This window comes from Poecilia reticulata, linkage group LG23, assembly GCF_000633615.1.
Source record: "Poecilia reticulata strain Guanapo linkage group LG23, Guppy_female_1.0+MT, whole genome shotgun sequence".
Lineage (NCBI taxonomy): Eukaryota > Metazoa > Chordata > Actinopteri > Cyprinodontiformes > Poeciliidae > Poecilia > Poecilia reticulata.
The window spans coordinates 1,661,873-1,682,680 of NC_024353.1; the positions used below are offsets into that span (position 1 = coordinate 1,661,873).

Genomic DNA, 20,808 nt, shown 5'->3' on the forward strand with positions numbered 1-20,808 from the left:
GTTTGATTCCCGGGGCCGGGAATCTCTTGCTGCAAGGCAACAGCTCTACCAACTGCACCACTGTGCAGCCCTGTAGTGAAATGTTTTCATGGAAATTCTTTGAAAAAGTGTGTCAGCTGAAAGTCTCTGCTTGGTGTCCGTCCTGCTGCTGACCTTGTCGCTCGGCGCCGAGCTGCCCTGACCCGCACCGGCCTGAACTTGGAGGAGGATTAAAGGGCGGCAGCAGTAACAGGCAGCTCAACAGCTCAAATCCAGGATCATCTGAAGGGAGCCAGGGTGTGAAAGGTGAATCAAACACTAATCCTCCTTAGCATGGCAGTTGAACTGCTTTTTGCTTTCCTTTTTATCGACCTACTTTCTTTCTAATTGCTTTCTGAAGTTTGACTATTCCCTTCAAGAAAGGCGGCACAGAATCGGTTTTCTCTTGTCGGGAAAAACCCCTCCAGTGGTCGGTCTCCACACATCTCCTGGCCCAGCTGAACATCTGCAATGCAAGCCCAACATCTGGGTCGTCGGTCGTTTATTGAGCTCTTTCTTACTGGATGCACAATTTCATGGAAAAGTGAACGCGACGCGGGCTCCTCGCTGCATCTAATAGCCTCTGAGTGAGACATTACTGCTAAATAAAAGGGGAATGTGTGAGCGCATGAGCAGCCATCGTGCTGCGTTATGTCGAGTATAAATCTGCGGCTGCTTGCTGAGCTCATTTTACAGCCCGGCAAGCGCTTCATTTGTTTACCCTGAATGCATTATGGTCGCAAAACACACAGCGACTCCTTTTATTGAAAACAAACCAATTCAAACCCATTAGATTGGGCTTAGAGCATTAAAGAAATATTAAATAAAACTTAGTAAAGTGTGAGGATGCGTATGCTGCTTGGAGTGCTTTGGGGATTTATTTGGCAGGACAGAGGTGTTCGTGTTGGCACGAATGGAAAGTGCTCAGCCGCAACCTTTACGCCCTCTGCGCCGTTTTTCTTCCAACAGAATGCAGAAATATGTTAAATATGCAGCAGTGTGACCTTTGCCCATAGATCAGGGTTTATTTTTAGGAAAAGTGCCTCCCCTGCTCGCTCCACCCTGCTTTTCTCATTATCTGTATCAGGGCTGGCATGTGCAGAGATAATGGCTGAACATCTGGCTTGCACTCACCAGTGGGGTGTGGACGCGTGGCGTGTTTTTGGAGCTTCTCGGCCAAAAAGGAGAAAAAAAAATGAATCCCAACTCTATGGAGATGCGAATGCATCCTTTGGGAAGAATTCGGGTTTGGGTAATGGTGACAAACATCCATGAAAGTCAGCGCACCCTTGGGAACCAGTTGTGCACACGCAATCTATTAGCATTATACCCTTGAGCAGAGCAGAGTTATAGGTCTGTTTTTGCAGCATGAAATTAGATTTCTGGTGCTAAACCCCTATAGCTGGTTTAAATCACTGCCTGAAGTGAAGATGGCAGAATGCAAAAATGATTGAGCATCTCTGGAGTGCCGTGCATCCTGACTAAAACCGAGTTGTTTTACTACTAATAGCAGATGGTTATTTTGGTTAAAAATCCACTCGTGTGCGATTCATATTCCAGAGTCTCTCAGGTTACTACAACAAAAGATCTGTGAGCATATGTGATTGCCAGAAATGTTCTTTTGTCTGCCTTCACAGAGGAACGAACTTTAGTGACGTCTCATTATTAATCCATGGAGTTTACTAATGATTTTTGGCCCCAGTTTGCTGCTATGACAGATTCAACTGTTTTAGAAAAGCTTTTCACGAAGTATAGGAGTACGTTTCTGAAAGTTTGAGGAATCCATTTGTGAGATCAGACATTGATGTTGGACGAGAGGATCACAATCTCAACTCTACTTCCTCCAAATGGTGTTTTATCAGGCTGAAGTCAGGGCTTTGTGAAAGACAGGCAACACCAAACTATATCATTTATGTTTTTATGGACTTTGCTTTGGGTGCTGGTGTGCACAGGAAGAGAACAATGGCATTCTTCTTAATATTCTATAAATGCCAGATTTGTAGATTGCACTACTTGCTGCTTTCAACAGATTCTCCCATCTGAACTGCTGAACTTTGCCGCTCCTTCAAGGTTTCTATGAGTCTGCTTCTCTTGTCTGTCTGCTCTTCTTGCTCCACCTGTCAGTTTAAGTTGTTAAACTTGGTAGGATTACAGTTGTTTTCATTTAAGATTAAACAGTGCTCTGTGAGGTGTTTTACATTTCTGAGCATCTCCTGTTCTTGATCCCTGACACGTCCTCTGTGTTTTTCTGTCTTCAGGATGTTGTTTGTTCGCTAATGTTCTCAAGCAAACCTCCTCCACCTCCACTTCGCAGCTCTATTTATACTGAGATTAAATGACACGTGTGTTGCCTCTATAGACTAATTAGATGCCTTGTGAAAGCATTTTGGTGAATGATGTGCATGAGAGTAAAAGAGGAGGTGAATATCTATTTTTTTTATTTTAAAAATTGTGCATATTCTTTCGTTTTTTCGCAAATATGCATTCTTTGTGTTGATATGTGAAAAAAAAAATTAAGAATTGTTTGTTACTTACTGCGGACTAAAAGGTAAAACGTGTGTATGCATGAGATATACTTTTAGAAATCGTAGTCCATCATGTGCGCGTTCCCGCCCTCCTGCTTTTCATAGCAGGGTGACGTTTTTCACCAGCACACCGGAAGCGCCGCTGCCACCAGTAGCGCTCGCGGTGTCTCCCTGCAGCGTCTCCCAGCGCCGCGGATCAGAGCCGAGCGCGGTCACACCTGGTGGGACCGGAGCGAGCAGTTTGGCGAAACATCTCCGACAGGTGAGTCTCCTTCCACTTTTACACTGCTTTCTTTCACTTTCGCGAGTTTAACACGTATCCACGTAGGGTGTTTAATAGAAACGAGTTGAGACAGGATGTTTAAGTGGGTACAAAGCTTTAACTTTTTGAAGAAAGTCGGTTCTTCAGCGTCTGCGCGAGACAGAAACTTTTTAGTTTGTTAGTTGTTTGAAAACATTTGAGCTGTTCTTTTCAGCGAGACTGACTTTATTTTCCTCCAACCTGTCAACAGCTCCACAGTTAATCACTTGAGGAATGTGGTTTTATTAGGAAGGTTCTCCAGACCTGGAAGTTTGCGCTAAGTTCAACTTTACTTTCACTCACTTTCGAAGCAGTAAAGGGATCATGGCTACTGGCGGGTTTAAGTCAAACGCACCCGCTGACTTTTTGGAGGAGTGGAAGGCAAAAAGGGAGAAAATGAGGGCTAAAATGCTGGGGGACATTGCAAAAGCCACTGGTGTCCCCCTGAACCCCGCCAGCAGCACCAGCACCAGCAACAGCCGCCTCGGCTCTCCGCCGGGCACCGAGCTCTGTACCAACTCGGACCGAAGCGCCTCCGCGGGGAACTGCCGCACCTCCTCCTCCTCTCCGGTGGCTCGGTCCCCCTCCGGTGGCACGCTGAACAGACCCGAGGAAGAGGCGCACCACCCGGCCGCACCCGCACCCGCAGCCACCACACCCACCGCCCAGGGGAGCAACCTGAAGAAGGCCCCGCCTCAGATGGAGAAGACTCGGTGCGCTTCGCCGGACTCCAGCTCTGTGATGGCGTGCAATAATGACAGTGACAAGGACAGTCCGTCACCATCACCCAGCAAGGGGAAGGAGAAGAAAAACTCTGGTCCCAGTGCAAGGAAGGGCAAAGGACAGATTGAGAAGAGGAAGTTAAGGGAAAAGAGGAGATCTACAGGTGTTGTCAGCATACCGTCCAATGAGGTGAGTGAGATACTAACTAACCTTTTTCTAATTGTTTATAGTCTGGATTTTTGAAAATGAGATTTTATCAATGTATTGGAATGACGGGTAATGCCACTCTATTGTGAATCCAAGGAAAGGGATGGTGTAATAATAATAATGATAATAATAATCTTAAAAGTGTGGTGTGTTTGTATTCATCCTCCTTTGCCATTGTAGCATTACATTAACTCCACTGGCTTTAGAAGTCACTTAAAAGAAAGAAGCCATTGATCAGAGTTTACACTAATGGAATTAGTCGTCAATAATCACCTGGTTTTCAGAGTTAAGCATGTTTTAGATGCACACCTGACTGAAATGATTGGTCCCTTCAGGAAGCCATAAAATTCTGTAAAGGCCTCAAGTCAGGTGTGTTGAGAGAAAAGCTGAAATGTACAAGAAGCAGAAGGATTTTTCGAGACTGAAATAGGTGACACAGCGAACACGTAAGATGGTACCCTGAACACACCATTCCCTCAGTTGTAGTATAGTGATGGTACAACTAGAGAAACGCCATCCTGAAATCCTACAGCTGTGATTATGAAAAGTTTTTGCAAGGCACTCTGTGAAACATATTTACACATGTTGTCTAAAATAGCAAAACTCATTAATAATATCTTGGAGGATTCAAGCAAGTCAGGAGTTGAGGCAAATTATGAGCACATTTTGGCCTCCATATAAATGGTTCTAAAGTAGCATTTCCTTGTTTTTCCTTCTTTTGTGATTTCAGATGTTTAACATTCCTCATATGTAATGCAGCAACGTTTGTTACTCAGAAATGTGATTCCTAGGGATCAGTGTGTGTAACACTTCCATAAATGATTTGAAGCAAAGACCAGCTCTTGTTTTCCCCCAAAAGACTCCAAATTCCTCTCATACATGTGTCTGGTTTAATCGAGCCTCTGTAGCGAGGAAAAAAGAGAGCAGCTCTGGGAAGGAAGGAGGGGTGTGTGTGTGTGTGTGTTTGAAGGCAACGGTTCACATTCATTGTTTTTGAATTTAAATCATGTCACACTCCTGGCCTGATTCCTGTGGTTCAGACACATGCAGGAACTCTGATATGAAGCCGTGCCAGTCAGCCCAGTGAGGGCCACCGCTGTGATTATGTACTCTGAAAGCACTCAAATTATTCAGAAATGCTGGGAGTGTGAGCTGCTTTTATTAGGGTTAAAAGTGGTCCACAACCTTCCCATTTTCCATTTGTTCTCACATTCACAACCCACCCAGACCTCTGTGCTCTCCATGTACCAAATCTTGGAGAATGACCAGTTTGTCAGCTGGTGCTCTAAATCCTGTTATTAGGTGCTCAGTAGTGTCAAGCAAAACTGTTTGAAGACTGGACATGGGCCAGCTGGTAGTCAGCAAATGAGCGTTGCCATATATCTTAGATTTGTGCTGCCTCAAGTTAGGGTGAGGAGCCCTTTCTGGGTCATAAAACAACACATGGGAGGTCTTCAGATAACCTTTTTAAAAGCAATTGCACAGTTTTGGCTGTGTTTCAGTAAAAGTTTCAAAATTATAATTACAAGTGGATGAATTATGTCGGTGTTCAGTTGGCTTGTTTGCAGCCAGGTCAAATTTTGCTGCTGCTGTTATATTTTTGTGTCAAAGTTTGGGAACCAGTGCTAATGAAAATAAATTGCCTTGTGTGTCAACCAGCATTGCGTCTAGATAGATCAGCTTCCCAAGCTGCATTTTATTTTTGAATGTTTTAGATGTGCTTCAGGGAAGTATCTGGAAATAGTAGCACGGAGCGACGTGCCACAGAAAAATCCACAAATATTGAACTGCAAATACAGAAATAGTTCTGAGCAAATAATATGATGCTTTTGGATTTTCTTTTCAAAGATCAAAGAAAACATTAGCTTAATATTATTTGATTATACAGATGGATCAAACTCCTGCCATTCCAGAACTTTCTCTGGTATCTTTTTATGTGGATTTTAAACTTTAAGAATATAATAATGGAAAAATATTTTATAGTTTTGGAGCTCATTTCTTATAAAAATCTTGATTTAGAGGAACTCAGCCAATGCCTGCTTCTGCTATGGTTTAAGGCCTGCTTAACGTAGCATATGAGGCATTGATTTTATCTGGTGTACCAGCATTTAGGCCAAACTCTTGTGATTTTATGTGCAGTGAAAATAAAGAAAGCCTCCCCTACGAAAGGTGGAACCAAATCAAAACAATAACACCACATGGCGAACTACTAAGCAGAGGAGAAGCAAGAAGGACATTTTAAAAAAATGTCCAGCAGTGTAGACACTGGAGAGGTAAAATAGTTTAAATATATTTTCATGTAAAGTTGTTTTGCTCTCCTTAAGTGTTGGAAGTACAGAGCTGTAGCGGTACCTTATTTCTTATCGCTTCTCTTTTTTTTGTAATCTTAATTTAAAATCTTCCAGGTTTACATGCCAGATTATAAACCACTGTCCTCGTGCTGACATGCAAAACTACTAAAGGCACAAAATGGAGGAATGTCCAGATTTACATTCATTGTCCAGTTTAATAGATGAAGATATTGGGTTTGACCTACTTACTACATCAAGAACCAGCATAGATTTAACAAGGTGTCTGAAACATTCCTCAGATTTTAGTATATTTGAAAATGATGGCATCTGAGTTATTAAACGTTTGTCAGCTGCACATCAGTGTGCTGATTTGCCTGCTCCGCCACATCCCAGATGTGCTCAATTAGAGATCTGTTGACTTTGGATCCCTTTTGAGTACAGTGAACCACTTCTCCCATTCTTTGATATTTTAGGAAGGTCACATTATGGCTCCAGGAACTAGAAAATATGTGAAAATGCATTAACTTTAGCAGTACTTAACAAAAAATGATGTAATTTTTAGCTATCCGGCTAATTAGTTTCTTTCCTGTCTAAATTTTTACGTGTTTAATTTTTTTCTGTCATTGGCAGAATTAATCCATAACTACCACAGTGAAAGTACCTGCCTGGGTTCATTTAACACACATAAACTATTAAACACTTTACATTGGTGCTTTGATATGTATTTTCTGTGTGCAAGTCTTCCTTTCTCCCCCTTTTTTTTCCTAAAACGAGAAGCAAACCATGCAAATGAAGACTCCTCTCACAAGCCCCCCTTTGTGAAGTAAACATGAATGGACAGGTGTGAATGGAGTTGCCTGGGATTATCTTCCCTGCTCATTTTATGCAGAATAAAAGCTGCAGAGAGGAATTTCAGAGCGTCCAGGGAACCCAATATTCTGACCACTGAGGCCATAATGGCATGATAAAAGCTCCATACTCAGTTGGAGAGAGATACTTCTGTATGGTGTTGCCCACTAATAACCGCAGTGCAGAGGGCACTCTTGGTGGGATTGACCCCTGACCTTTGTAAGAAGAGCTTAAGCAACAGAGAAGCACTTAAATGAGAGAATGTTTGTGGAATGTTGAGTTCTCTTATCTGAAGAGATTTTCATCTGTGATGTAAGCATGTTTCCCGTCTGTCGCATGGTGCATTCGTTGCTCATTGTGTTGACTTTTACGAGTTTTGAGGTTTACGAGGCTGTGGTCAAACGCCTCAGGCCCAGGAGAAGCTGCAGAGAAGCATTACCTCAACCAGCGCCTCTCCAGGTTTTCCTGCAGCTCTGCCGATTGAGATAAACTAGTTTACCATGCAGTACACAACCACAAGACAACACAGGGGCTTACTTAACCCAGATGTTTGATTTATTATAGTTTAACTCCACTTTACATTCTAGTATATTAACAATTGTAACTTTCTTTTCTGTCCTTCCCATATTGTTTCTACTAATGGCAAGTGATATCAAGCTTCTCGTGTAAGACTGCTGCAGTTGCTAAAATAGGATTAGGATTGATGATTAGCGGGGTTAGCGTATTTAGCATTAGGACATCGGTATCTGTGTGTGTTCCCCAAACAATGTCCATCCCTTCTTAACTAATTTGTAGTTTGAAGAGGTTATTAATATTCCCAAATTCAGCAACATGTCCCATAACGGATTGGTTGAAAGCTCAAAAGGATGAACAAGCAGAAACTTTGCTTCCCTCCACTGAGCCTTTCTGTTATCTATTGAAAGTCTTGCTCTCTCTTGCAGCCTGAATAAACCACAAGCTGAATATCCTTTTAGATTGTTGTGGTTCACTTGGCCACAAGATGAACCACAAGTGTGTGAGTGAGACTTTAGACGACTTGGTGTTAAAATTCTTTGTCTTTAACTTTTGTTGATCTGTTAAAGAATGCAAGAAGGTAATTTTCAGATGGTGGAGCTCATTTTATTATCCTTTTAATTGGTCTCCAAAGATGGGCCCATCATGACAGTAAATAGCAGATGGATAACATCACTAGTGTTGAGCTATTTAGGCTGAGTGTTTTTGCTTTCTGTCTTTGAATTGCAGGAATGTTTTGGTCGACTTACTTAAAAAAAAAAAAATTCTGGAATGTCTTACCATTTACCGTCACTGAAAATATTTTAGGATTGAGAAAAATTCCATCTCAATCTTGTGTACCTTAGATAAGGGGAGTTTTAAAGGAAGGAGAAAACAAAAAGAGAAAGCGCTCTACGGCTGAAATAAAGTCTTTACCATGTCTGGCCCCTTTTTCCACACATGCACCTGGGGGTCTTTCAGCACCTCATAAAACACACCGTAGTGCTGCAATGAGCCATGGCATGTGGTTTTGTTCATCATGTGAGACAGTTGTATAAATGCCTGTTCATATTAGCTTGATACCTCACCAGGCTAGCATTTTTTTTTTTTGTCAGATGTGACCAAACCAGCTGAAGAGTATCTACAGTTTAGTCATGCGGTGCCCTCCACGATTATTAAAGCTGTATAAACGGCCTTATAAATTATTTCTTTCTTTACTTTAGTACTCACTATTTAGCAGACTACAGTATTTGGCAGTTAGAAATCAGACTAATCTGGTGTTCCTCAAGGATTCATTCTTGGACCACTTCTATTGAATATGTATATGACCCAAAAAATGTAAAACGTTACACCTCTCATATGCTGATGTCATTCAGTTTCATGTTTGTGTTACTACATGACCACAGTCACTTGCGGTTTCCAATCTTGGGTATCTTATAAATATAAGAGCCAAAAATGTATATTTTCCAGCCTAATGTGGAAAAAACACTAATTGTTTTGTTTGTTTTTGTCTTCAGGTTAGAAATCAGGACTCTGCTAAACTCAATAGAGCTTAAACTGCAGGTCATACCTGTCATGAACCAAAACCTAATTTTTAAGAGCCACTCTGTCTTATTCAGCCAACTATGACTCTAAAACTCTGACAGAAGATTTTGGCTCTTGCTGTGTGAAAGGATAGACTCACAATGGGCCTACATTGCACTCACAACCAGGTATGACTCATTTAGACCCCCATCCAGACCCCTGGTTCTGTTTGCAGTTGAAGCATTGCTGCTGTTTGCGTACAAAGTTCAAGGCATCTCTTATCCAGGTTGGTGCTCTTTAGTTATGAGTCCAGAAACTTCCTGGGGCAGAGTGCAGATCATTACTTAAGGATAAAGTGCCCCCCTGCAGAGGCTTGCACAGGAATGTGCACATTTTGTGAATACCTGCGACTTGGGCTGCATGCCTACTTGTAGCATGACTTCCCCCTCCCTTGATGTAGCTGTAACCAACGTTATCAGAAGGTCCCATCGGCTGAGGGTTTGGTCGGCCTCTGTATGGACTGGTGCTGACCCTCGTCTGTTTGTGAAGGCCGTTTCCTGACAGGGAAGCATCTGGCTTACGTCTGAGGCATTGTGCACGTCAATGCTAATGCTTGAGTGACACTATTGCTGTCTTTCTAGATAATCTTTTAAGTGGAATATGCTCCTATTACGGAAACACGTGTATTCAATGACGTAGTGATGCACTTGTCCTATTTTTAGCTTAATATTTCCAAATGAAGCACAAAGTGAATGATTCTTTTGTCAAAATATTCTTTTACAAAATTCTTGCAAACATTTAGCCAAACCCAGTCTGTTTTCTTAGTAAAACTGCATAGCTTTGCCCTCATCTAACCATGTTTGCTCTGAAAGTTCAAACGAGTTCTTCATTCATTTTTGCACCGTTTTACCCAGTCTCTTTTGTTTTATACTTCATTACCAGGTCTTAAGTTGAAACAAATACGACTTGGCATTTGTTTGTGGAGGCAGTTTACAGAAATGCACCACGTGGGATTTTAATCCTAGTAGTCTGTGGAGGCATGCAGAGATAAGAGTTAATCGGTTTCATGTTTCCACTTTTTGAAATTAAGTCTGCTGCTGTCGTGGGCGATGTTTTTTTTCTTTCTTGGTTTTTCTGCCGCCGGGTATGTAGACATACAAGACTCTCACTCTGCGGGGGGGGTATTAAGTAACCAAGTCGAGGATTAGGAGTGATTCTGTGCATCTGTAACGTGTAACCTATTTGTCGGGCATTCTTTGCTGGAGACTGTGGGGAATTTTGTGAGTCAGCCCTAATCAGGCCACTCTGCATGATTAGGCATTTGGGAGGCTTGTCTGTTTGTATTCATTAAAGTAGAATTACTTGGAGAACCCAGTATCCCTCTTCCCACTTTTCTTTTTTAATGTTTGGTTCAAATTTGGTTTGCCAGTTTCCTACTTGTTCTGTAAAATGCTGCTTTTTAAATTTCCCAAATCCCTTTAGGTCAATGAATAATTTTAGCATCTTCTTGCATAACTGAAGGGAGATTTTTGCAAGCACATAAGTAAAGCAATGCATGAAAGATGCACAGTTGTTAAGTCAACAAACATCTTTCAGATGCAGTACACATTAATTATCACTAGTGGTTGGCTATAAAGTTTCTTAAATGTCAATAAATTCTCAGTTGGACTCTCCCTGGTCTCTCTGTTGTCACTGGGAACAAAACATTTTATTTTAGAAAATGTTTATGTCCAGTCAGACAGTGTTTTCTGAAATTTCACCCTCATCCAAACTTTTTAATTTATATTCTTGAAAATGTTGAGGATTTTAAGCAATGCAATGGTGCTCAAATTGGTTTGTGGCCCACAACCACCAGCAAGAAGCTAAAATCTGTGCGTACTTGAGAAACCCTCTAAATACACGCATAGGTGGCCGTTTTAATGTTCAAAACTCAACATTCCTGTACTTTGCATTAATCTGGAAGCCATTTTAACACTTTTGCACAAGCTAACATCCATGATCTTCCTTGTTTCTGCCTTTAGAGGTTCAGCCAATCAGTAGCAAGGAAAATTGAAATCTAGATTGATTAAATGATAAATAGGATTTATTTGTGCTTCTGTAAACTGTGAAGATCTTTAATTACTCTTACGAGAAGTGCAAACTTGTAGGTTCACATGTGTTGCATTCTTTATTTGGTTTTAAAACATTTTTAAATCATTGTGTTTAGAAACTTTTGGTTAGTGAAGACGCGTGAACTCCAAAGCAGATCCAGCTAGGTGAACAGTAGGTGAAGTTATTAATCTTTTTGGCATTTTCATTTTTACAAGTAGATCTGTTTTTTTTTTTTCGAAGAACCGACATGAAATCTTACTTGTCTTCTATTTGTGGTTTGCATTTTCTAATCTTTGGGTCTTTTCTTAATCATAAAGGTTTGTTCATATCATTTATAAAATGGGAAGTTTTATAAAATGACTTTTAATGCCGTTGATGGTTTCACTAAGGGAGTGGCCCCTTCTAAAACGTCCGACTTTCAAACATTATAAATGTAGCTTAGCTTAGATTTTGATCCAAGATTAACCAGTTTCACTTGAATCGGAAGCAGTGATTCCTCTGCTTGGCTCAGTCACTGTTCTGTTCACTCATGCCATTTTATTGCAGGAGGGACAATAAGCTCCAGTTATGTTAGTCTGAGTGACTGCACATCAACAGACCGATTCTGTCTGCAGTCTAACAGGTTTCACGCTCTGCCTCTGGGTTACGTCACCCTGCGACTTGCTCAAACTCTTTCCCCTGTGATTAATAATGCTGCTAATGGGCAAACTGGTGCTGCACACTGCTGTACCTGCAATCAACAGATGATGAGCCAGGACATTTTTATTTTTTCTGCTTAAGTTATGAGGGAAAGTCTCAGATGTAGGAGTGTCAGCTGCATAATTTGCTTCCCTTGGAAGGCAGTACCTCCCTTTAGCAGCACTGCTGAAGGCCTGCATTTTAATTTAAAACCGATTCCCTTGGCACATGTGTTTCACAAGTGAAAATAAATAGGATTTATTAACTAAAACATTTAAGTTTGTTTGGTATTTTGAGATGGAGTGAAAATATTTTTCTTTAATTAGCTGAATAATTACATTTCCCTCTGTCTCAATATTGCTGAGATAGAAAAGATTTTCCTGTGGCTCCCTTAAAATGTCCACATGGGGCAATAGAAAGTTTCACCTCAGACGCATTAAAAGCTGCGCTCAGTCAAACAGCTCAGGAATGCAGTTGAACCTTTAAAACTGAATAAATATGTGGCTAAACACACGAAGCCTTGATCTTTAAGCCTTTTCCCCACAACAAAGCAGCCTGAAACCTGCTTCAGCTGAGTGAAGGGCCGGCCTGCTGTCATACCCCGAAGCTCAAGTTCCCCTGTTTGTCGATGTGCCCATGAATGTGTGTAGAGTTGTGTTTATCGGGGTAGTTCCTGCTTTGAGGTTGGGATTTACACTGCACCACCCACAAAAAGGAAACTTTCTTTCTTTCTTCTGTTTCTCACAGCTTGGTTTTGACTTTTTTACACAGAAAACTTTCAACAGGGAAAATTCTGTGGTGCAACTTGCAAAAAGCTACTAGCTAGTAGGTTTTTAACTGGCTTCTGTTTTTTGTTTTGGTCTTGCAACTGAGACATTCTGAGTATTAAGACCAAGTCACCAGACCTGATGTGGCAATGAGTCAGCTTTAATTAGAACAAACAATTAAACTAGGACAGTTACTACAGCTCTCTTTTTTATCATAAACTCAAACTTAAGTTTATTGATGGTTTTAAGCTTGGTTCACGATCATTGTTAAAATTCCTGAGCTTTACCACAAAGACCTCCCTAAAATACCATGAGAAATGGTTTTGTTATCTGGACTCTGGCTGGCATCATGAACCTATAAATCTGTCTGACAAATGACAAAAGTCCTGTAAGTATTCAGAGTATTTCAAGGTTATCTTCCAGGATGCATTCGTTTGCAAATTCACAAATATTTGGTGTTGTCTGTGTTGGAAACGTTATGTTCACATCTGTAGCCTTTAAGAAGGATACAAATGGGCTTATGCTATTTTTGACTTCCCACACTCTTAAGTTATCTCCATGTTTTTTTAAAGTGAACTCCTCCAAGTTGTTTGATTATTATAGAACATATTACTGTAACCCTGTCTGGGCCACATTGAGGTGGAATTTTTTATATATTTACGATGATTATTGTAATTTACATCATGTTTTTTTTTTTTTTTTTAGTACTCTTGAGTTGTACATTTTTAATTGGTTGCTTGAGCAAACCTGCTTTAAATATTTTCCCACAGATGATGTTTAAAGAACCCTCTTAATTCACTTTCTCTCTCTTCCTTTAATTAAAATGCTGTAGTTTTTAATCGATTTGTTTAATTGGTTCACGTTTATCAGTCTTGCCTGAAGCCGACGTCGGTCTTTGGGGTTTCAGTTTGGAGAAACAGACATGAGTACCCTTGGACAAATCAAACTACCAGCTGCTAAAGGTTTAAGTGCACATTTATGTTATGTTTGATTGTTCACATCTTCCACCTTTATCAGCTTTCACTGTTGTCTTCCTTAAGCAGGTTACTCGAGCTTTAATTGGCAATTTTACTTTATAGTAGGTTCACACTGAAAGGAAATAAAACTTCTGGATGTAGGGTGAAGTTGGTGGTCGTGTGATGGAAGCACAAACCTCTTACTTGGTCCTGAAACTTTCCATCTGCTTGTATGTTTGGACTTTTATCTCTGTTTTTGGCATGAATCTGCTGCAGCAACTAGTCATGCTGTGTGATATTTAGCATATTCAGCTGGACAGAGTTGGTATATGAAGCTTGCGGTGTGTTGTGAAATCCGTCTGCACCAGGCTTTAGTCTGATCCTCTCTCACCTGAAGTTTTAGTGCTGCTTAGATGGTGCATTCTTCACAAGATTACAGCAGGAATCTTCAAAGCTACTGTGTGTTTTTACAAACCGCCTTTGTCTGACTTTGACACATGCTTTGTTGCTACATTGGCTCAGATGTTATGATCTGATGTGTCAACATCGCGTTTATTTCTAGGTCACCAGTAGTCATCGGCGCAAACTTGTTTTTAAGCAAATGGAGGCATTTAGAAATGCAAACAGACAGATGGTAAACAGTCACACTCTTGTCTATATTTAGAGATTTGAAAAACAGCTTTAGACTGTTTTGGGCACGAAGAATATCAGAAGTATGATTTTTCTTTTTTGTTTTTTGGTTTATTCATAAGACACTATGGTAGATCTAACAGTCTCCATGTTTTTTTACCCTCTACATTCATTCACTTATGTTTTAATTTTTGCATCATGCATGCCCTGCAATGCAAGATGTTCACTGAGCTTGTTTTTTTTATTTACTACACAATAAAAACAAATGTGAGAAGAGAAAATGAAAGGGCGGTTTTGACCAAATGTTTCTGTCATGCCTTGATGTGCAGAGAAAACTAAATGCAGCAGTAATTCTGTCCATAGGTGTCTCGTAGGGCTCTCGCCTGTGTGGGTATTAACCTTTTTGTCCATGGCACTAAAAGCATTTTGAAAGATTTATGGCCAATGAAGCTTCTCCGCTCACCATGACTGATGAGATTTTCATTGCTACCCGTTCCTTTTTGACTGCTAGATATGTTTTGAGTTCCATTTTTCCACCAGCACCTTGTTTGTATTTTTGTCTCTGCCCTCTCCTGCGTTTCATCTCTCTTCTGGTATTTGGCGTTCCCTCACAAATGGATTATTTTCCTTTTTCCATCTGAGCCCTCCAGTTCAAATAAAAGCCTGCTGTCTCCAACCATCTCCTCAAAGAGCTCATCAGTGAATCTGATCGCGAGTCTGCATGCATGCACAGCCATTTGTTTGCATCTACAAACTGCAGGCTTCGAGCTCATGAGTAAACATGAGTTACAGCAGTGTGTGGGGGCTTGTTTCCCTTCATTTCCGTCCTTTTTCACGGCTAACCCTTACAGCTGTCTTGGGGAAAATGAACGGGTCAGCTTTCTTTGACTATAGGGTTAGGTTTATCTTCCTTGTGTCAGACCTGAAAGGTCACGCAATCAAGTAGAAGCTGGCATTGTGTCACTTTTATCTGGAGGATGGAAAAGGCGATTCCCCTGGAATTACTTTGACGCCTCCCTGGATGAAAAGAGAACAGCCATGTAAGAATGTTTATTCTGGACAAGATGCATTTGGCTTTCAGGTAGTACAAGGAATAAAATGCATCTGCACTCACCCAATGTCTCTCAGAATAGAGATGCAACTTTTAGCAAGGGAGATTCTGCCTCTATTCTAATTGAAACATTTGAACAGTTGATAAACTTGTTAAACGAGAAAAGAGTTGATTCTTTGTGTTTAAAGTTTTTGTCTGATCATTCATAAGTTGCATCAGATTGCTTATATTCACAGATTAAAATAGACCAATGTTTTGAGTAATAATGAGGACTTGGGTTGATTTTTACTTTAAATGTTTTATTCTGAAAAATGATGCTTTGCACACAAGTGTGAGGGTGAAACACAGTTTCTATTTTATCGTTTTGAATAAAGTATCAAACCTTTAAATATTTCTTAAATGTAGTAACTGACCCAACAAAGCCCTGCAGAAAGACTAAGTGATGTCCACTCAGGTATTTAAATTGACAGACCAGAAAGGATCCAGCTCTTGATTCAGTCGTCCTCTGGTGAAATTGCATTTTTTTTCTATCCTGTGGTTCTTTTTGTTTCACAGTTGCAGCATCCTGCCAGAAACACTGTTTGTTCTGCAAGCCAGGTTTTTCTCTCCAGGACCATTTGTGGCTTCAGTCATGCTCATCAATTGTAGAAGTAAACTAGGGCTGAACGTTGAGCTGATTCAAAAGCCGTGTGTTGAACAAGCATTAACCTTTCCCAGCCCGAGCCATTAGCTGCTGGTGGGGAGTCCCGGCTGTGCTTAGCATGACTCACGGTCTGGCCTGGTGTCTGCCAGTGGACAAACACAATGGCCTCTGTACACAATAGACCTGCCCCTGCTCTGCTGGAATGCAAAACATGCTTTAACGGTTTCCGATATCTAAGGATTGTGTTACATGGCAAGAAAACCAAGGTGTAGTTCACAAGATATCCCCACTGCAAGTAAAGGTATAATGGAATATTACTGGCCTTCTGTCCTCTCCTATAAAGCCTTTTTATTTTAATTGAGGCTTGGTGAATTAGATTAAAGTAGTGGAGGCTTGAGTGGATGGTTTGACCCTTTTTTCTTGATGTGTGGACCAAATTTTATTTCTTTGTTTTGTCAATTAAGCAATTAAGTTTTCCATCATCCATCCATCCATTTATCCATTATTCCCCTTTTCTGTCCATCTGTTTATCATCCATCTGCCTGTCCATTCATCCTAGGTTTTCTCTTCATCCATTCATCCAAAATGATGCTGTCTACTGTGGGACTGGTTTTATAATCATGTGATCATTTGAAAATCAGAAATATATTATTTGGTAATTAGCTGTTCTTGAAGTAGAGCTTCTCCTCCAAACCGGGAGCTAAACTTTGCAAATTGTACCATTTGCACTGGCATTTTTTTTATAGTCAAGATCCAGCTTTTGGAGAAGTCAGAGGTCGTAGTGCACCATTTTATGTTACTTTTAAGAGCACTGGAAACTTTCTTCAAACAGGAAGTGTTGAGATGAGAGAACAGAGCTTCTGATGTCAATGGATGGAGGCCGAGTTCCTCTGGGAACAGTCATAAACATTTAGTGAGATTATTACAGCAGTACAGCCTCCACAAACATGCAGTCCCAGTTGGATTGCAGTCTTATCACTGAATGCTAGAAACATGTGCCGCTGAGCAAGAAACGCAGATGAAACATAATTTGCAGATTGTTTGAATGTTCTTTGGTGCAAGATAACTCTAGTCTGAAGATTAGAAAGAAGAATCCTTTAAAGATGTTGCCTGTTTCTGTTGTTCGAAAGAGAATAAAATATATTCACTAGTCTTTACAACAGCATTTTGCAATGCAAATATTGTTTTTGATTTTGCGCATTTTCTGACATCTTTTAAAAAGACGACTGTCTCTGATGGAATGGGCGTTGTTATGTGAATATGTTCATTATAATTCTGAATTATTAGTATTTACAGCAGGAGACACGAACATTGACCTGTTGCATGGTTTTGTTCCGGAAAACGGCTCTTAATTTTTCCATCTGGGAAAGTATTTCTACCATTTTCTTTCAAATGCTTTTTATTAAGTGTCAGAACTTCCCTGTTTTCCTTGAGTGACACTTCAGAGAACTGATGCAGAGCTTTAACTCTGGAAATGGAAGACTCTTATTTGCTATAATTTTGTTTTAGTTGCTGTAACAAAACAAAAAACAAACAAAAAAAATACTTGGTAAGTCTGTATGAATTTAAATCTTAAATAAGGTTTTAAAATTGTCGACACATCCTGTATTGTTTTAGACTTGTTTCACACAAGTATAATTGTTCTAAGTGCTCTTAGATTTGGCTCCAGGTCATGCCTGAATGAACATTCATTTGCTCTGAACTCTTTGTCTTCATCTCTTTATTTTCCACCCTGCATACCGCCCTTCCACATTCAGAGATGGGCATTTGGGCTCATTCCAAGGATGTCCATTATTGAAATCCTGAACTAATTCCCTCCACTCAGTCTCTCACTCCAGCCCCCCACCCCTCCTGCTCTTCTTGCAAATCCACCTCTCTTGTTGTGTGTCTTAGCTCTGCTGTGCAAGATAAGCCTCTGCAGGAACGGTGGATTGAAGGAGCTGAGTGAGAAAAAGACGCAGTCTGTTCGCTTTGCCCATGATTCTCCCAGAGTCTCATGAGAAGAATCTGTTTTCTCATGAATAACAAACACTAGAGGGACTATTTTCTTACTTTAGACCTTCTGAAAACTTCAGTTAACAACTAATTTCATGGTTCCACCATTTACAAAAAATTAAAAATCAGTGAAATATAGCTCACCTTTCCATTTAAGCTACTTTCAAAAAAGTTTAAAAAGATTTGGTTAATTGTAAAATATTATCACAATTGTCAGCAAGATTTTCACAAGATGTTGTTTTGACTGCGTGCTTTAGAAAACACAATTTCCAGCTGCAACTAGCTTCCCATCAGCTATGTAAGTTATCTTATAGTTGTCTTCATAATTCTCCCTTTCTTAACTTATGTCTGACTTGTCAGATTTCTTGCACTTCCTGCTCTGTAGCTAAGAGTTTGCAGGTCAACCAAAAGGATTGGAGTCGTTTTTGCACGAAGCAGCTGAATCGATTTCTAGTTTGGTTAAAAATGAGAAAACATTCACAATAAGCCTTGACTGTAAATGCACAGCTTCAGAAAGCTTAAATATTTATTTATTCATTTGCCATTTGCTTTTAAAAACGGAACAGGTTGGATGCTGGGTGCATTTAGTGTTTCATCCAAAGGCTTATTTTTCAGCGTCATCATATAAGATAAAGGACCATTGGCTAATTTATTTGCAGAATATATAGAGTATGCTTCACTCTTGATGAATTTAGTTATCCCATTGCGCTCAAAACTACCGCAACAGAGGTTTGACCTTTTTTCATTTGATTTGCACTCAGTGTTTGAAGTAACAATTTCAAGATGGTCCCCTGAAGTCAGAGTTTCAAGAGGGAAGAAATTGGATGTTTCTCACCAACCCGATCCTCAAAATGCAATATTGCTTCCGTACATTTAAAAAGTGGTGAGAGCCACAGTCAAACAGCTTGGTTGCAGCAAGCATTCTTTAAGAAATGACTACATTTTGTAGATGTATTCATTTAATGTCTCTATGTGTGGAATGCTGATTCATTCGATGCTGATTTTGCTAACGGTAATGACGGTAATCTAGTCAAAGGATATCTTGGTACATTCATTTTCAGAGTTAAACGGAGCACAGCATAAAGAGTACAATGTAGCCAATTTGCTAAATTTACTACAACGTAAATATGAAGCAACATTTTCTCCAACTATGACTAACGGAAGCTGAACTACAACAAAAATTGTAGTTAAGTATTCACTGTTAAACTTGTGCATAGATTTATTTTTTTTATTTTTTTTTTTGAGGATATTGGAGCAGAAACGCAGCTTAGGAAGCTAAAATACTTGGATGAAGTGCTACTTGATACTACTGGCCTGTGAAAAAGCCTTTAGTTTCCTTGTCAATCTGACAGTTTAAGGTAGATATTTTGCATACTGGAGGTCCCAGAGCGTTACTTGACCACCATAACTAGTTTGCCCTCCCTTTTTCTCTTTTTTGTTTAGGAAAAAGATGCAAAACTGGAGACTTGAAGACCAGAGCTACCCACATATTTCTCTTATTTATATGCAAATACAGAGATGCAGTAAACTATTAGAGGACTCATAGGAAACAGAGAAGGGAAATTTCATTGTTGCTTTCGTTTGGTCGGCACTGTAGCACCGGGTGGGGCATAGCAGACAGGAATGCACCCATGCAGCTGTATTCACCCGGCTCTCATTAGGCGGCTTGCTTTTTCTGTTTTGCCTACTAAAACAAGGCAGAACATCAGTAGTTTGATTCCCCACTTTTACCCCCCCAAAACTAAAAAATCAACTGAGAGTGATGGTGGAAGAGGGAATGTTTATATCCTTCCAGGAAAAGCTGAAACTCATAACAACCTCCTCATTTTGCCTGCTGCCATTGCTATGATGGGAATGTTGTGACACAGTCAGTAATCCAGGACAAGCTGTACCAGAGAACAATGAGACTGACATTTTGGAAAACATCCTCTGGTATCATCACCGTTTGCAACATTTAAACTTATGAACTTTAATAAAACAATGTAGTAACATTTTGTCATGCTACAAGTATATGTTTTATTCATAGATGTTATATGAAGGGTAGGAAAACGCTTTTTTTTTTTTTTTTTACCTAAATGTGAAAAGGTGTAGTGGCCATTTGGATTCAGCTCTCCTGATCCAACTACAAGTATTTTAGTGTTTGCACATCTAAATGCTGAAATTTTGAATACTTGTGTTACCATTAAATTTGCTCCAAAAAGTCAGATTTAACGGAGAGCATCTGTGAAAGGCAGTCTTCAGGTTTCATTTAGGTCTGGACTTTGACTGGGCTGTTCTGGCACATAATGTCATTATTGTACTGGAAAAGAACCAGTTCAGGTTTTAAATCTAAGAAGTGTCCTTGCATTTTACTTATTTAACTCTGACCATCTCCTGACTGATTAAAATAAAACTCAACCACAGTTTGATGGAGATACTGTAACTTTTCTTTCATGTCACAATTGTACACTGCTTTTTTGGCCATTTATCTTTGGTGTAAATTCTAAAGTTATTCTTCAAATTCTGAGTTTTGAAATTAGTTTGGACTGTGGTTGAATCTTTTTCTCTTACTCTCCTTTAAGCTTCATGTCTTCAATCACTTCTGACCACCTGCCGTATAGAGAATACATCCCTATACCATGATGCACTTTCACTATTGATGGTCATGAGATAAAACCCAATAAAATGCATCAGGGTTGCAAAAAAAACATCACAGGAGCCCCTGTGTGCTCCTAAAGTATGCAGACAGTAGCACCATGTTCCTTAGTGACTTTATTAGATTTATTTATAAGAAAATAAACTCTACTACTGTACAGTTGAAAAACCATCTGCATGAAAGCTGCATGACTCCTAAAGGAAGGAGATTTATTCTTAGTTTAAACTTACTTTTTCCAGCAATGCTGTTTTCCATCAGTAAACATTTACTGCTCATCTGGTCAAGTCTTGTTTTCATAAAAATAAATAAATAAATACCAGACTCCACTTGGTTTGATGGCATTGCCTGCAGCGCAGTGCATTTTTCTTTAGTCTTGCCGTGTTTCTCTCCTGTAGGGTTTGTATATTATTTAGAAATGAAATACCATCAGAA

General features: G+C 39.9%; 1 protein-coding gene across 1 annotated transcript in view; it reads left to right on the plus strand.

Annotated features, from left to right (window-relative positions):
• The window catches only part of pawr (PRKC, apoptosis, WT1, regulator), a 56,395-nt gene continuing 35,587 nt past the window's right edge, over positions 1–20,808 (plus strand). Inside the window, exons 1-2 of the mRNA XM_008400448.2 lie at positions 1–2,805; positions 3,056–3,756. Coding sequence (XP_008398670.1) covers positions 3,169–3,756 — 588 coding nt within the window. The 5' untranslated portion in view covers positions 1–2,805; positions 3,056–3,168. The remainder of the gene's footprint in view (positions 2,806–3,055; positions 3,757–20,808) is intronic.